The following is a 14351-nucleotide window of genomic DNA, read 5'->3' on the forward strand; positions in this document are numbered from 1 at the left end:
GATTTTCATAAGAGTACTAGTAGCTTGCCCAAGTCTAGCCATCTAACAAAAGAAAAGGCTGTTAACAAATGTGCTGTAACATCAAGGTCACCCAGCCTTCCCAGCCTCAAAACAGTACTACACATCACAGCAGAGACTTCAACATTAAAACATGGCTTCCAGACTCTTAAGTTAAGTTTCTTTTTTATTACTTTATATTCATAAAGCCTCTCGCGCTTACACCCGACAAACACATGATACATGGCCAACAAAAACAAATAAATAGAGAGAAAATAGTATGCCGCCGACATGCTGCAATACATTGCCTCCAGCCTCTTACTATCCACAGCCACTATATCAGCAGGTAGCTGGGTAACCGAGTTGAAGCAGCTAGTAGCTATCCAAAACATAAAAACGTAACAATATCGCTCAACATCGTCATGCCTATTCATATACACCTCCCGCGCGATCTATATTTTTTTACAGCTTAGGAGCAGGGCCAGCCTCGGCAGCAATCTCCTCGTACATCTTGTCGATCTGGGTACGGAAGGCTCTTGCAGTCTGAGGGCGCTTCAGCTTGAGACTATGATCGTCAAGTTAGCAATTCACTCTAGATTGATGTATATATGCGGTATGGGGTTATATAACTTACGTTGGTGTGAAAAGCTCGTTTTCGATGCTAAAAGGCTCGATATCGAGATAGACATTTCGTACACGCTCAAAGCTGTTGAACTTTTGCTTCTGCGCAATCTTGTTCAAGATTTTGAGGAACTCCTGCTTAACCTTGGGGTGGTTGGCAGCTGTCTTGAGGGCGGCACGGTCATCAGCGGTGAGAGTCTCGCCAAGAATCTTGCTGGCCCACGGAGGGAAGTTCTCCAGATCGATACCGAAGACACCGACAAGAGTAGACTCCTTGGCATCACCGTGGACATAGGCCATGGCAATCAGGTTGGTGTTGCCCAGGTAGACGTTCTCAATACGCTCGGGAGAGATGTATTCGCCCTGGGACAGCTTGAGGACGTTCTTCTTGCGGTCAATGATCTTGAGACGACCCAGCTTGTCAATCTCTGCAATGTCCCCAGTGTGGAACCATCCATCGGGGTCGAGGGCTTTCTTGGTCTCCTCTTCGTTCTTGTAGTACTCGCGGAAGATGCACGGGCCGCGGAGGAGCAGCTCACCGCGGGGGTTAGGCTTGTCCTCGACGGTGTACTCGAACTCAGGTACAGACTCCAAGCAGATCTCGACACAGCCAGTTGGGGGTCCAATGTTGCCAAGACCGAAATCTCCGGGCACCTGGACGGTACCGACGGCATATGACTCGGTCAGGCCGTATCCCTGGTAAAAGTTGTTACCAAAGGCGGCACGAAGGAACTCTTGAACGTCAGGGTCCAGCTGAGCGCTACCGCTGATCATGGAGTGGGCCCTGTCCAAACCCACAGCAGCCCTGACCTTGGGAGTCCAGATGCGGTCGTAGAGGAAGTGCGTGTTGCTGGCTTGTCCTGGCGGCAGGCGCATGTTGGCCTTTTTAGTGTTGATGACGGTTCGAGAGAGCGCGCCCTTGACACCCTCGGCTTCAATGGTGGCGGTTCGGATCGCCGAGTTGAAGCGGTTGAATAACCGGGGGACAGAGATGAAACCTGTGGGCTTGAGAATCTTCATGTCATCAACCAGCCCCAGGATGTCGCCGCGGAAGAAGCCAATGCTGGCGCCTTCGGAAAGGGCAACCTGATCAACCATTCTGCCATAGATGTGAGCAAGAGGCAGATAGGACAGGTGGACATCCTTGTGTGTCACGGAACCCTGCAGACGACTCGACGAGACGGCAGAAACAGCATTGCCATGGGTGATGACAACGCCCTTGGGCGCTCCGGTGGTGCCTGAAGTATAGTTGATTGTGCAGAGATCTTCCCAACCGGCCGGGCGCATGGGGCGGCCCGATTTGGCGCCAAGCTCCTCCACCTCCTTGAAGGAGTAGATCTTGATACCGTGCTGAGCGGCAATGTTGTTCAAGACAGACTTCTTGGTCAGACCCTCTTGTTCACCCTGCTCCAGTTCATCGAGAGAGATGATCAGCTTGAGGGTGGGAATTCGAGGCGCCAATTTCAGGAGGGTGGGGATGTGAGGCAGACTGCAGGCGACGCAGGCAAGTTCGGCGTGGTTGATGATGTACTCGGAGGCGTCTGGGCCGAGAGTCTCATAGAGCGACACAGCGAAGAGAGACTGTGATGCAAGTGCAAGATCTATTATATAAGGAGGTTGGTTAGCTCTTTGGTCTACTGTTGCGCCTAGGAAGCATTGCAGTGCGCAGCCATCAGCTCAGCTTACCGGTGATTTGCCATTCGGCGCGGTTCTGAGACCAGAGACCAACACCGTATTTATCCGCGTTGTGGCCGTTGGCCTTGTGGATTTCGACGATGCCAGCTCCCAGGTTCTTGCGGCGCTCAGCAACCTCGCCGTACGTCTCCCACTCAAACTGATCCTGCCATGATTGCGTGGCCGCGTTCCAATGGCGGGTGCCGAGGCAGCGCTTGTTGGGGCGCTTCTTGACAGAGGCTTCGAACAGGTCGTGGATTGATTGGATCTCGGGGTTGAACGTGGTCAAAAGGGCACCATCGCCAATCTTGTGGTGGCGGTAGATGGGAGTGCGGCCGGGGCGCTCTGAGCCGGGGAGGGCCACGCCATGCAGAGCTCCGGGCGCCGGCGGAGTTGACAGCTTCTTGATGTACGCCTCTACGTCCTTGGTAGCCATTGTGTCGGAGGATGTGAGTTGAGCTGGCCGCGTGTTGATGAGACGAGTTGCTGCAACGCTCGTGACGTGCACGAGAATCTATGGAGTGAGAGGAAAGGCGACGTGCAAGCCAAAGAAAAGGAAAGATACCAATTACTGAAAGAGGGAAACGTAATTAAGAAAGCGGAATGCAAAGAAGAAATCCAGATCTAGAGTCGAGGCTGGGAGAGAAAGGTGGAGGTTTAACGAAACATGGGCTGCTGAAAAAGGATGGCCGGCCGAGGGCCTCGGCAGCCCCAGATTTTGGTCGATGGTGGCTCGCGCAGGCAAAAAAAAAAAGACATCTAGCCAAGTACAGAAACCATTAGCGCTGCGACGGCAGCTGCTAATAGCGGCCAGCCACCCACTGAGGCGTTCCCACCAGCGGACTTGTAGTGGGCTGGAGCTCCCGTGGCCAGCGGATAGAGGGTTGGTGTTCCGCAGTCCGTCCGTCTTGGCCGCTAGAAACTAAATAAGATTGATCAATGCCAGGCGAGATGCGAGGTCTAGGTCTGCTATACAGAGTATAAGACAACTAAAAATTGCATGAGTACCTACATGTAGGATTAAATCAACTTGCGTACCTAGGCGAAGATATTTCATGATTGGTAAGTATTGGTACAAGTGTATTGATAGCTTATAACGTCTTACCCAGGTGGTTCTTTAATGTGCCCGACTCCCCGTCTCCGTAGTACGTACTTGAATAGTTCGACAAATCACCTTCAGTGGCGGCTCAACCCGCCTAGGTTAGTTGAGCCTTTGACAACTCGCAACAACACCAGCACTCGCCAGAGATTATTTTCCAACTCTTTCAATTAAACCGTAAATTGAATCGTCGTCTACTCCAGCCAAACGGCGCCGCAACAAGTCCGGGCCACAGCGTAGCACAGCCAGGCCAAAAGTCCGGATCCCGTAGTGACGTCGGCTGTTTCGGGGAATAACAGCCACTCGGTGGCGACGCTTGTGCTCCCACAGCAGGCGAAGCGGATCCTATTTCGTCTTTTCTGTGACTCTGTATATGCTGTTTTCCATATCATCGCCTGTTGCTGCTGTTCTCTTTTTTTTTTTTCCCGTAACTGCTTTCTCTTCCAGTAGTTAGCAGCAGTTGTTTCCATCTTAACATTCAGTATAATGCTCTTCTGATTTCGTAATCCCTCGGAATCCGGGGCAACTGGGGGAGCAACTTGGCGGCCAGGCAGCTTTTGGCTTAACAGTCCTCCGCTAAAGCACGCCGGTGGGCCTCGGTTCCAGGGGACGTCCGCAGCTCGGCAGCCAATCATGTCGCTGCTATTCGGCATAGCGTCTTGTTTCGGCATGTGAAACCCCAGACCCTTTGGAGAGGCGCCGCGGACGGTCTTCTGTAAAAGGGTTCTTTGTCCGTCCCCTCACAAGCCAATGGCCATTGGTGCTTTACAGCTGGCTGGGGGCTGGAAACGTGTTCATTACCACTCATTCTTAGATGCTGGAGCTACACTAGTAGTCACCAGGCAATAAACGGTAGCGCGTTCCCCGCGTTATCCCGCATTCTGAAAGCCGAGGACAACGTTGATGCTGACTGATTCTCCCATAACGTCTATCAGAGGGCGTATAAGCCTAAGCAGCTGTACAGTTCTTATAGGTACCTACCTAGGTAGAGGGGCAGTATATCAACTTTGCCAGCCGTTTTATGTATACGTTCTATAGATTGCTATCAGTACAAGGCAGCACCACTCGAGTACATACTAGTAGTATATGCCACTTACCCTATACTTTGCACCAGTTTCAGTCAATCAACAGCCCCAAGACAACACGCTTAAAAGATCCAATATCATCGACTTGTCGGAGAAAAAAACTCAAGCCGTCACGGAACTGGCATTTGATACGTTTCATACGACGTACAAGGCCACCCAGGTTGAGCCCGTTTCGAGCTTCTTTGCCGATGTGACTCATGTGCCACGCTGTGAGGCTAAGACGAGACCAGTTATAAATAAGCTGTCAAAGCTGTCCCTGTTCCTGTATCACCACGAAACCATCGCATCATGAATTACAACCCTTTTCTCGCTTGAAATGAATCAAGTTGAGGCTCTAATGCCATTCTCGGCCATCATCTCATAGCTACCTAGCTATTGTATAAGCCTCATCTCACGATATCTGAGACCAGTATCCTACCTTGTCCAAGATGGACTATCCATTCGACGTGAGAGAGCCGACAATGTATTATTTTACAGTCTTGTACACTCTTTTTTCTTTTAGAGACGCGTATCACTCAGATAGCAGTGCGTACAATTTGCTCAATTGATTCGCCCTCTTCACCTCCCTTGGACTTGTAATTCAAAATGTCTCAGACATACATCCCCGCTAGTGTACGACCATGAAGCTTTATTCAACCGCTTCATGCTAATAATAAGATACCACGCCAACCTTTTCTCCCTGGCATGGCCGTGTTCTGTGGCTCTCTGTAATATTTTTTCCCCCAGCTTCTTCGGCTAAGATATTCTCGCCATGTTCGCCATGTCCGTCAAGCCGCGAACAATCATCATCTGCGTCCGGGCCCTTCAGGGCATCATGGCCGCTGCCAGCATCGCCTTGACAGCATACGGTGTGTTTTTCTCTAGCATTTTAAAACCAAATTCTGATTTCTATACTCATCCATTTTCATAGTCGTCAATTGGCATCTCAGGGGGTCTCATCTCTCCACGCCCCCGTCCATCAACTTTCTTCTATTCTGCCCAGTCTTCACGCTCGCCTCCGTCCTCTACATCGAACTCACGCCGCGCCTCGCTCCCCGCGCCATACGCCCGAGGATATCCCTGGGCATCGAAGCCACAAACTGCATCTTGTACTTTTCGGGATTCATCGCCGTGGCCATATGCCTTGGCGATCTGGCCTTCTGCAACGGCCCAGTCTGCATGGCGGGCCGTGGCGCTGCGGTTTTGGCAGCGGTGCAGTTCAGTCTGTGGATGTTCTCCGCCATCCTTGCCACAAAGGAGATTTTCAAGGGCGGCAGCGGGCAGATTAAGCTACCGGGCAGGGGACGTGGCACTGGAGACGTGGAGCTCTGAGCGTTGTATTTTTTTCTGTTCTACTTTCTCTCTTGGATCATGCATTAGATCTAGATAAATGTAGCGTCGGACTCCCGATTAGGCGAGAGCTGAACTGGGGTTACATGGCACCATGGCGTTGCGATTAGCATGGCTTATGATGAACGAGCCATAATAATGGCTGGATAACAAGCATCTTTGGTAAGCAGTCGGCAGTTGCTAGTTGGGAAGATAGTTCATTGCATTGGTTCAAAACCGGTCCCTTTGGCAGGTCTGTTACCAAACTATCACACACTAGGGCATTTACCATTTCTCGTGGTATGGCTAAGAGACGTGGGCTAGCTGGCTGGTATAAGCAATTATGAAAAGCCTACTTTGCCAGAGCATTCAAAGAAGATGGAAAGAATTAAGAAAAGCCAACGTATTTCACTAGCCAATCTTACCTAACCGTTCACGATAGTCGGATTGATGGATGGATGGGGTGTCGGATTTAATACAGTAATAGTATACACGTATTCAGCGCTCCACAGCACTAGGCGAGTCCATGCTCCTCGAGCCGTCAGCGCTCTCAAGGATTTCCCTATTTCGCTAGAAGAGGCAATCGGGACTATTTCCATGCAATTCCAGCCAAGCCCGATTCATTGGCCCGTCTTGGCCAACTATCAAGTGCGGTTGATCAGGATCACTTGACACAACCCAACTTTACGCAGGCAGTTTTATAAATATCTATTACATCCATTAAGCCTGTGTCATGGCTTAAAGTCTACTTACATAAGGGCTGAATAAGAACCAGAAGCCTCTCAGCATTAAAAAAAGTCTCAAACAGTCAGACCACGGCAATAACCATCTGCCGTTACAAGACGAGTTAGCTTTCCAAGAAATAGGAATCTGATACGCTGGCTAAATTCGGGGAACCATAGCCATACCAGCAGGGAACGGCCGCTGGATGGATCCGATGGGGGGAGATGGACGGGCGAAGAGCGAAAACCGGCCGCCAAAAGAAGGCTGAGGGGCACCTTTCCCCCCCGTAAGAACCAGGATCAACGGGCATATGTACTTTTCTCTCTCTCTCCTAGCTGGTTTACCCCTCTATCTAGTATAGATATACGCAGAGAAGAGGCCGTTTGGTGTGTTAAGAACTCACGACGATTGCGTGCTTGGGGGACCGGCCGTGGACCCCACCCGCGGCGTGGAGGCTCTCAAGCTCTCACAACGCTCAATTTCTGTTTTTGTCAAGCAAAAGGGCTCGACACAGCAAATGGATTCGCTCCAGCCATGGTTTAGTCGCCGGCTGGACCCCTACTAGTTTGAGTTGTGAGAGGCTTTTTAGTACAGTAAGAGAGAAGGCCACTCGAGGTTGCGCCGCCAAGGTTGCTAGCACGGAGTGTAATACATGTACTTGATGGATTGTCCGTGTATAAATACGTCTCGGTGGCACACTCGAGGTTTGCGCCGATTCCCGCCCTCTCGGCTTTAAATTTCTCACGCCTTTTCTCTTTCCCTCCCATCGCAGTTTCTGTTGAATTTTTTTTTGTGTTCCTTTATCTCCTTAGCATCGAGCGTTGATCACAATGGCGGGCAACAGCAAGAACTTTGCGACTCTGCAACTCCACGCGGGGTAAGTTTTTTTTGTTTCCTAAACTCAATTGCTGGCATGGCACAAGCGCGGGGCAGCAGCTTCGCGGTATCGGCTTACTGGACAATTTTGATGGCCTGAGGAGCTGTTGCGAAAGTTTGCATTTTGAGCTGCCCTTGTAATATATCGAAAGATGTACAAAGCAGACAAGTCTTGAAAACGCAATCAAGCAAATTGAGAAGATAGATCGCGACAACTAACTCGTTCTCTAGACACACTCCTGACTCGGCGACCAACGCCCGAGCTGTCCCCATCTACGCCTCCACCGTAAGCTCCAAAAGACAGCAGCGATCAATAAACCTCTTCAAAGACATGGTTATCAGCTAACAAACATCTTGCGACAGAGCTTCGTTTTCGGCGATTCTGCCCGCGGCGCCAGACTCTTTGGCCTCAAGGAGGAGGGCAACATCTACAGCCGAATCGGCAACGTGAGTGCCTCGACAATGCTCCAATTCAAAGCGTCAACTCACACTTCTCACAGCCCACCGTCGATGTCTTCGAGAAGCGGATAGCGGCCCTTGAAGGCGGCGTTGCTGCTCTGGCCACGTCCTCGGGCCAGGCCGCGCAGTTCCTCGCCCTCACGGCCCTCGCCCAGGCCGGCGACAACATCGTCTCGACGACCAACCTGTACGGCGGCACCTACAACCAGCTCAAGGTCACGTTCAAGCGCTACGGCATCACCACCAAGTTTGTCAAGGGCGACGACGCCAAGGACATTGCCGCCGCCATCGACGACAACACAAAGGCCGTCTACGTCGAGAGCATCGGCAACCCTCGATACAACGTGCCGGACCTTGAGGCCATTGCCAAGGTGGCCCACGACAGGGGCGTGCCCCTGGTGGTGAGTGGCTGGCGATGGTACAACTGTTTGCAATTCCAAACAAGACTGACGAGGGAAATGGCAGGTCGACAACACCTTTGGCGCCGGCGGCTACTTTGTGCGCCCCATCGACCACGGCGCCGACATCGTCGTCCACTCAGCGACCAAATGGATCGGCGGCCACGGCACCACCATCGGCGGCGTCATTGTCGACGCGGGCAAGTTTGACTGGGGCAAGAACGGCAAGCGATTCCCCCAGTTCGTCGAGCCCTCCGAGGGCTACCACGGCCTCAAGTTCTGGGAGACGTTTGGCGCCGTGTCCTTCATCGTGCGCGCGCGCGTCGAGCTGCTGCGCGATGTCGGCGCCGCCCTCAACCCCTTTGCCGCCCAGCAGCTGATCCTCGGTGTCGAGACGCTCAGCCTGCGCGCCGAGCGCCATGCCCAGAACGCCCTGGCCGTGGCCAAGTATCTGGAGAACAGCCCGCACGTCGCCTGGGTTTCCTACCCCGGCCTGGAGAGCCACCCGTACCACGCCAGCGCGAAGAAGTACCTCCCCCGAGGCTTCGGCGGTGTCTTGAGCTTTGGTGTCAAGGGCGGCGCTGCGGGCGGCGCAAAGGTCGTTGACGGCTTCAAGCTCATCAGCAACCTTGCCAACGTTGGTGATTCCAAGACGCTGGCCATTCAGTGAGTAGCACCCCAGAAGCCCTCGAAAAAAGGCATTGAGAATGGTCAGACATGGACTAACATGACATCTGCAGCCCCTGGACGACCACTCACGAGCAGCTGAGCGAGGCTGAGAGAGTCGATTCGGGTGTCACCGAGGATCTTATCCGCGTCTCAGTCGGCACAGAGTACATTGACGACATCATTGCCGACTTTGAGCAGTCTTTCCAGGCTGCTGGTCTATAAAGACGGGGCGGCAACGATGAATGAACAAAAAAAAAATGAAGAAAGAGTAAAAACATAAAGAATTTGTATCAAGCGGTGTGAACAAGAAAGACGTCTGACGTGAGGCTATTTCATTACTTACTAGAGGAGGGGCGGCTGGCTGTCTATACAATCGGGGGTCATAGAAATGAATGAGGAGTTATCCAGCGCATGTATCTAAATGCCGGAATTCTTGGCCTATTGCATCCCCCCTGCTAGAGGATCGGGACCAATTCCCATAGGTAGATATCACGAGTACAAGCTTCGGCTAAAGCACAACATGCCTTAGCTCAAAATCGTACAAGGTCCCCTTTTCCCTGAAAAAGCGGTCATCTAGAGGATATTTCCCTCGTTCTGTATCCTACCGTTGATATTTTGTGGCACTGCCCGTCGTCATCCTGCATTTTGCGTCTCGCATCTTGCTTGATCAGGTAGCTCAAGCTTGCCAAAATGACGCAGGCGCTACCGTGATAGCTGCAGCACTGCCAAAGGGCCTCTAAATCTGACATGTGTAATTGCCTCAGCGCTTTGGAAAAAAGCTTGAGGCCTCCGTGTGGGAAAAAAAATTGGGCGTTTGTCAGAGTCAGTCAGTATTTAGACTTTTTCCAAGCAGCAGTTCTCCGTTTCCCTTTGTTTTAAATCCAATCAATGGGCTTGACATTCATAGCAAAACAGCTCTTTTTACTTTCATTTAATTCACTATTTTTATTCCTTTCAAACGATGGACGATGCTGCAAACGAGGATGCGTTAAGCACAACTGTCCTCGAAGCTGATGAAAGCGCTGTAAGCGAGGCGGGCGACTATTTCGCTGATGAGGATGAGCCGCTGCGAGGGTCTCCCAATATATTTACCACCATCCATCGGTGAGTCTTGGCATAACAGAGTGTTTAGTCTTTTGATTCCAGTTCTCTTTCTCTCTTCTCACCGTCTTGTATGTGATAAAGCAGCCTACTGATTGGCCAATATATAATCTAGAGTGCGAGCCCTCATCATCGCTAGCATCGGTCAGTCATCATACACGCCTAAATGCAAACTTCCCTCATAATGCTCTCTCAACTAAACAAATACAACATTAGAGGATCCCTATACATCCACGCAGCTGACAAGCCCGCGCGTTAATACCCTCGTGGTCCGCCCGCTGGTAGACAGGCTCTATGACCCTGACGAGACATCCATAGGTTTGCTCGCCTCACTCCCCCCTTTGCTCGTGAACCTGGCTTCTTTGTGACTTTTTGCTGCATCTTCGTGTCTCTTTGGGACGCACGCATTGCATTCTATATCTGTATCTGTGCTTGTGTAAACCTGTATACATCATAAAGCACGCGAGAAAACAAAAGTCTTGGATCACCATGGCTCACATAGCAACCCTTGCTCCCCTCTAGTATACTGCCTCCTCGCCAACCGCATCCAATTTCTCAAAGAGCAAACAGCCGCCAAGCATCAGAGCGTCAGCCGCGCGCGAGCCACCCTCTGCGAAGTCGTCGCCACCAAGATCCTGCGCAAGTTCCACGAGGACAACACTCCCGAGAAATCGGGCTCCGCCGGTCTGCTGCGTCTGGCCAATGTCCTCGTCCAAGGGTTCGATCCTTTCTCGGGGGGCTCCGGAAGATGTCGTCCGCGCCGGAAGATATACCCACTGGCCGGTGCAGGCGCGTGGCGGCCAAGAGGGAAAGCTCACGGCGCTGGAGCTGGCGATTCTGTCGGAGAGCAAGACGCTGATGAGCTCGCCCGCGTGTCTGCGAGTCGTGAATGCCGTGTACGAGGGGCAGGTGGTGTACACGCCGATATCGTTTGTCGATATCTTGCCGGATCATTACAAACATCATCCAGTGTCGTTGTATGATCCGCGCAAGGCACCGCTGCTGAACCACTATCGGTTGATTGTCCCGAAATGGAGAAACTTGCTTGAATCCATGCAGTTCATGATACTGCTGGGATTGTACATCTTGACCATGGTCAATCGAAGCAATCCGGCTTCTCAGAGACTCTACGAGAGCCTGTTCGCCATATATACGGCGGGATGGATTCTAGACGAGTTCGCAGCCATCATTGAACATGGATGGGCGGTGCATGCTCAGAAGACGTGGGCGTTCCTGGACGTGACCTTTACCATCATCTTCTGCGCCTATCTCTCGGTGCGTCTGTACGATGTCTGGATCTCCGTCGCCCATAGCTTGGACGGCACCGACTCTCTGGCACTGCATATCCTATGCGTGGCAGCACCAGTGCTACTGACTCGATTTGCATTCAGCCTCATGCCAGACAATATCGTCTTCATCTCGCTGCACGCCATGATGCAGGACTTTCTCATGTTGACATTCCTCACGCTGTGGTGCGTGGGAGGCTTCTTCCTGGCGTTGCAGTGGCTCCTCATGACCAGCCAAGGCTCAGAGCCCAAGTGGTACACCGTAGCCAAGTGGCTTCTATGGATCTGGTTTGGACTCGACGGCACGGGCATCCAAGAATCTGTGCAATTCCACGTCGTGCTCGGCCCAGCCTTGATCGTGGCCTTTGCCTTCTTGGGCAACACGCTGTTCCTCACGATTCTCGTCGCCGTGCTTACCAACACGTTCTCGCGCATCGTCGACGCCGAGGCCGCCGAGATTCAGTTCCGCCGCGCAGTGCTCACGTTTGAATGCGTCAGGAGCGACGCCATCTTTGCCTATCCGCCGCCATCCAACATGCTGGCTCTGATGCTGATGCTGCCCCTGAAGCTGCTCGTCTCGGCACGCGATTTCCACTCCATCCACGTTGCCATTGTACGGGTTCTCAATTTCCCCATTCTGCTGTTTATAAGCTTGTACGAGCGCAGTTTTTCCAGAGTCGGCGAATCGAGCCGAGGGAAGAAGAAGTCGAGTCCACTGCTTAGATGGCGCTTCACCGGCTTCAACCCCCATGGCGACATCGAGGCTGTCTTTGAGGCGGATCCGCCGCCGGACGTGGCAGCTGAGGCTGGCGAGCTGGATGGGCTTAGTGAGCTTGGATTTACGGATGATGGCATCTCGAGGTCGTCCAGGGAGATCAGGAGGAGGCCGGTTGTTTTTAGGCTAAGCAATTCCAAGAGCAGAGACGAGACGCTGGAAATGCTGGGCAGGGGAGGCAGTCCTGGGGCCGAGGGGGTGGGAGGGTCTCAGGCGCAGTAAATTGTTGTGATGTATATTTCCTTCTCGGCGATATTCAGCATTTAATGATGAAAATAAAAACATGATGTGATGCCCTTTCAATTCTTTCCAATCACCATCTACATGGGCATCATTTACACGCCAGCCAATTACAGGCCTCGCAGCGCCAAGCTCACAGCTCCCTCAGTGGATACGCACTAAGCCCCAAACAACCCCCCCTCCAAGCCTTATCAATCACTACACCTCAGCCATTTGATTGTAGCTACCATTTCCACCATCGTCATCACAACAAGCACAACCACCAACAATGGAGCTCCCAGCCCTCCTCGCCCTCTTCTGCGCAGTCCTCAGCGCCTCCGCCTCCGCCGCCCAGCTCTCCCTCACCGTCTCCCTCCCCGCAAAGCCAAACCCCTTCCTGCTGCCGCCCAGCACCCACGCCACGCTGTCCAGCCTGCACAAGCGCCTCGACGCCCCTCTGACCGCGGTCAACACCTTTAGCTTCCACAACGTCTCGGCCGACTCGTACCTGCTCGACGTGCACTGCGCCACGGACACTTTCCAGCCGCTGCGCGTCGACGTCGGCGAGGATGGCGCCGTCAAGGCCTGGGAGACGTTCCGCGGCAACGAGTGGGGGAATAAAGGCGAGGAGGTGCCCGTCAAGAGCGAGGGGAACAGTCGGAGGGGGTTCAGCGTCAAGGCGCTGGGGGGCAAGATTTTCTTCCTGGAGAGGCCTGCGTGTGAGTTCTTTTCATCTCTTTCTCTTTTACTCTAGTGATGAAAACTAACTAAGAGTGTATGACAGTCTCCGTGCTGAGCATCCTCAAGAGCCCCATGATCTTAATGGGCATCGTCACAATGGGCATCGTATTCGGCATGCCGTACCTCATGGACAACAGTACGTTTGATACTTTTTTCATTTATTCCTTCAATCTATATATGCATATACCACGAGTGTATATCATATTCACAAGACCATGAAACTGACACCACGAGCAGTGGACCCCGAACTGCGCGCCGAATTCGAAGAGCGACAAAAGGACAGCCCCCTCAACGCCATCATGGGCAACGCCCAGGCGGGACAGAACCCGCTCGGCAACTTTGATATGGCGGCTTACCTTGCGGGGTCTGGTAAAAAAGAAGGCGTCAAGAGGTGAGATGATCTCTAGCGCTCGATGAGGGGGAAAAAAAAGATAATATAGATACAAAGACTGGTAGGTAATAAGGATATTGATGGGGAAGGTCGTTGTAACTAGCTATTATAGTATATGCTTCGAATTTGGAACAAAGGCATAATGGAGCACAGATATATATGTAAAACTGTATCATCAGTCTGGTGTATTTGGCATTTACTCCGTAACGCCATCCTCCCATTCCTAGCCCAAACGACAATCATCTTGTCTTGCCATATAGTATATAGCTCTCAAGACAAACGAAACAGAGAAATAAGAAAAAAAAGCGTTTGATCACCCTCACCCAGAAAGTTCTCCTCCATGCAAAAAACTATATATTTGATAGCAATCATTTAACTAACTTGGCTTGTCTCGCTCAGACTCTCTTTAAAAATCACCACCACCGTCGTCATATCCGTTGTCGAATCCGTTATCATATCCTTGATCATAACCCTGCTCATATCCTCGGTCCTCAAAGTGATCAATGGCATCCTCTATCAACAGACCACCAACCAAACCACCACCGATGCCAAGAGCAGCTCCTCCAAGGGTTCCAAGGCCGCCGCTCTTTTTAGGCGGTGCTTGCTGCTGCACAATCACCGGCTGAGGAGACGGGGCGTATTGCTGGTATTGCTGCGGAGGAGGACCGTAGCCACCGCCGTACGCACCGGGTCCGTATCCGGGGGGAGGGGGGGCCATATCCCTGGGGCGGGGGAGGTCCGTAGCCTTGCGGTGGTGGCGGACCGTAGCCTCCATAGGGACCTGCGCCAGGAGCGCCGGGGAAGCCGCTGGGAGAGGCGTTGTGCGAGCTGCTGCTATTCTTGTTCGCCAGCTTGGAACCGAGGAAGCCACCGGCGAGGCTGCTCAGCAGGCCTCGCTCGCCGCTCTGGCCCTGCTGCTGTTGCTGGGG

The 14351-nt window shown here is 52.4% G+C and overlaps 7 protein-coding genes across 7 annotated transcripts; 5 read left to right on the forward strand and 2 right to left on the reverse strand.

The window, feature by feature from the left end:
- Positions 1-168: 168 nt before the first annotated feature.
- On the reverse strand, positions 169-2939 carry TrAtP1_005601 (uncharacterized protein). The gene is made up of 3 exons (XM_014089200.2): positions 2305-2939; positions 632-2219; positions 169-562 (listed from the first exon to the last, which is right to left on the reverse strand). Exons 1-3 carry the CDS (start codon positions 2726-2728, stop codon positions 460-462), a joined length of 2115 nt encoding a protein of 704 aa, XP_013944675.1. The 5' UTR covers positions 2729-2939; the 3' UTR covers positions 169-459.
- A 2288-nt stretch (positions 2940-5227) lies between these two features.
- TrAtP1_005602 (uncharacterized protein) lies at positions 5228-5787 on the forward strand (the record flags this gene model as incomplete). The annotated part of the gene is made up of 2 exons (XM_014088966.2): positions 5228-5324; positions 5387-5787. The coding sequence occupies 2 exons, from the start codon at positions 5228-5230 to the stop codon at positions 5785-5787; spliced, it is 498 nt and encodes a 165-aa protein (XP_013944441.2).
- A 1111-nt stretch (positions 5788-6898) lies between these two features.
- On the forward strand, positions 6899-9490 carry TrAtP1_005603 (uncharacterized protein). The gene is made up of 6 exons (XM_014089199.2): positions 6899-7384; positions 7615-7669; positions 7747-7830; positions 7884-8243; positions 8308-8906; positions 8981-9490. Exons 1-6 carry the CDS (start codon positions 7338-7340, stop codon positions 9129-9131), a joined length of 1296 nt encoding a protein of 431 aa, XP_013944674.1. The 5' UTR covers positions 6899-7337; the 3' UTR covers positions 9132-9490.
- Positions 9491-9870: 380 nt separating this feature from the next.
- Positions 9871-10378, forward strand: TrAtP1_005604 (uncharacterized protein; the record flags this gene model as incomplete). The annotated part of the gene is made up of 3 exons (XM_014089198.2): positions 9871-10013; positions 10126-10154; positions 10227-10378. 3 exons carry the CDS (start codon positions 9871-9873, stop codon positions 10376-10378), a joined length of 324 nt encoding a protein of 107 aa, XP_013944673.2.
- Positions 10379-10712: 334 nt separating this feature from the next.
- On the forward strand, positions 10713-12293 carry TrAtP1_005605 (uncharacterized protein; the record flags this gene model as incomplete). The annotated part of the gene is made up of 1 exon (XM_066112786.1): positions 10713-12293. One exon carries the CDS (start codon positions 10713-10715, stop codon positions 12291-12293), a length of 1581 nt encoding a protein of 526 aa, XP_065968872.1.
- A 286-nt stretch (positions 12294-12579) lies between these two features.
- TrAtP1_005606 (uncharacterized protein) lies at positions 12580-13426 on the forward strand (the record flags this gene model as incomplete). The annotated part of the gene is made up of 3 exons (XM_014089197.2): positions 12580-13009; positions 13075-13167; positions 13269-13426. 3 exons carry the CDS (start codon positions 12580-12582, stop codon positions 13424-13426), a joined length of 681 nt encoding a protein of 226 aa, XP_013944672.2.
- Positions 13427-13828: 402 nt separating this feature from the next.
- On the reverse strand, positions 13829-14197 carry TrAtP1_005607 (uncharacterized protein; the record flags this gene model as incomplete). Its single annotated transcript, XM_066112787.1, has 1 exon — positions 13829-14197. The coding sequence occupies one exon, from the start codon at positions 14195-14197 to the stop codon at positions 13829-13831; it is 369 nt and encodes a 122-aa protein (XP_065968873.1).
- Between the last annotated feature and the right edge of the window lie 154 nt (positions 14198-14351).

The sequence above is a fragment of the Trichoderma atroviride genome, chromosome 3 (assembly GCF_020647795.1).
Source record: "Trichoderma atroviride chromosome 3, complete sequence".
NCBI lineage: Eukaryota > Fungi > Ascomycota > Sordariomycetes > Hypocreales > Hypocreaceae > Trichoderma > Trichoderma atroviride.

What these genes read in the sequence shown, in the direction of transcription:
- TrAtP1_005601 (XM_014089200.2), bottom strand. Translation starts at nt 2,728, where the DNA reads ATGGCTACCAAGGACGTAGAGGCGTACATCAAGAAGCTGTCAACTCCG. An exon ending in CGCCGAATGGCAAATCACCG is followed by an intron (nt 2,220 to 2,304) that starts GTAAGCTGAGCT and finishes CTTATATAATAG; the next exon opens with ATCTTGCACTTGCATCACAG. An exon ending in AACGAGCTTTTCACACCAAC is followed by an intron (nt 563 to 631) that starts GTAAGTTATATA and finishes TGACGATCATAG; the next exon opens with TCTCAAGCTGAAGCGCCCTC.
- TrAtP1_005603 (XM_014089199.2), top strand. Translation starts at nt 7,338, where the DNA reads ATGGCGGGCAACAGCAAGAACTTTGCGACTCTGCAACTCCACGCGGG. An exon ending in TCTACAGCCGAATCGGCAAC is followed by an intron (nt 7,831 to 7,883) that starts GTGAGTGCCTCG and finishes CACTTCTCACAG; the next exon opens with CCCACCGTCGATGTCTTCGA. An exon ending in ACAGGGGCGTGCCCCTGGTG is followed by an intron (nt 8,244 to 8,307) that starts GTGAGTGGCTGG and finishes GGGAAATGGCAG; the next exon opens with GTCGACAACACCTTTGGCGC.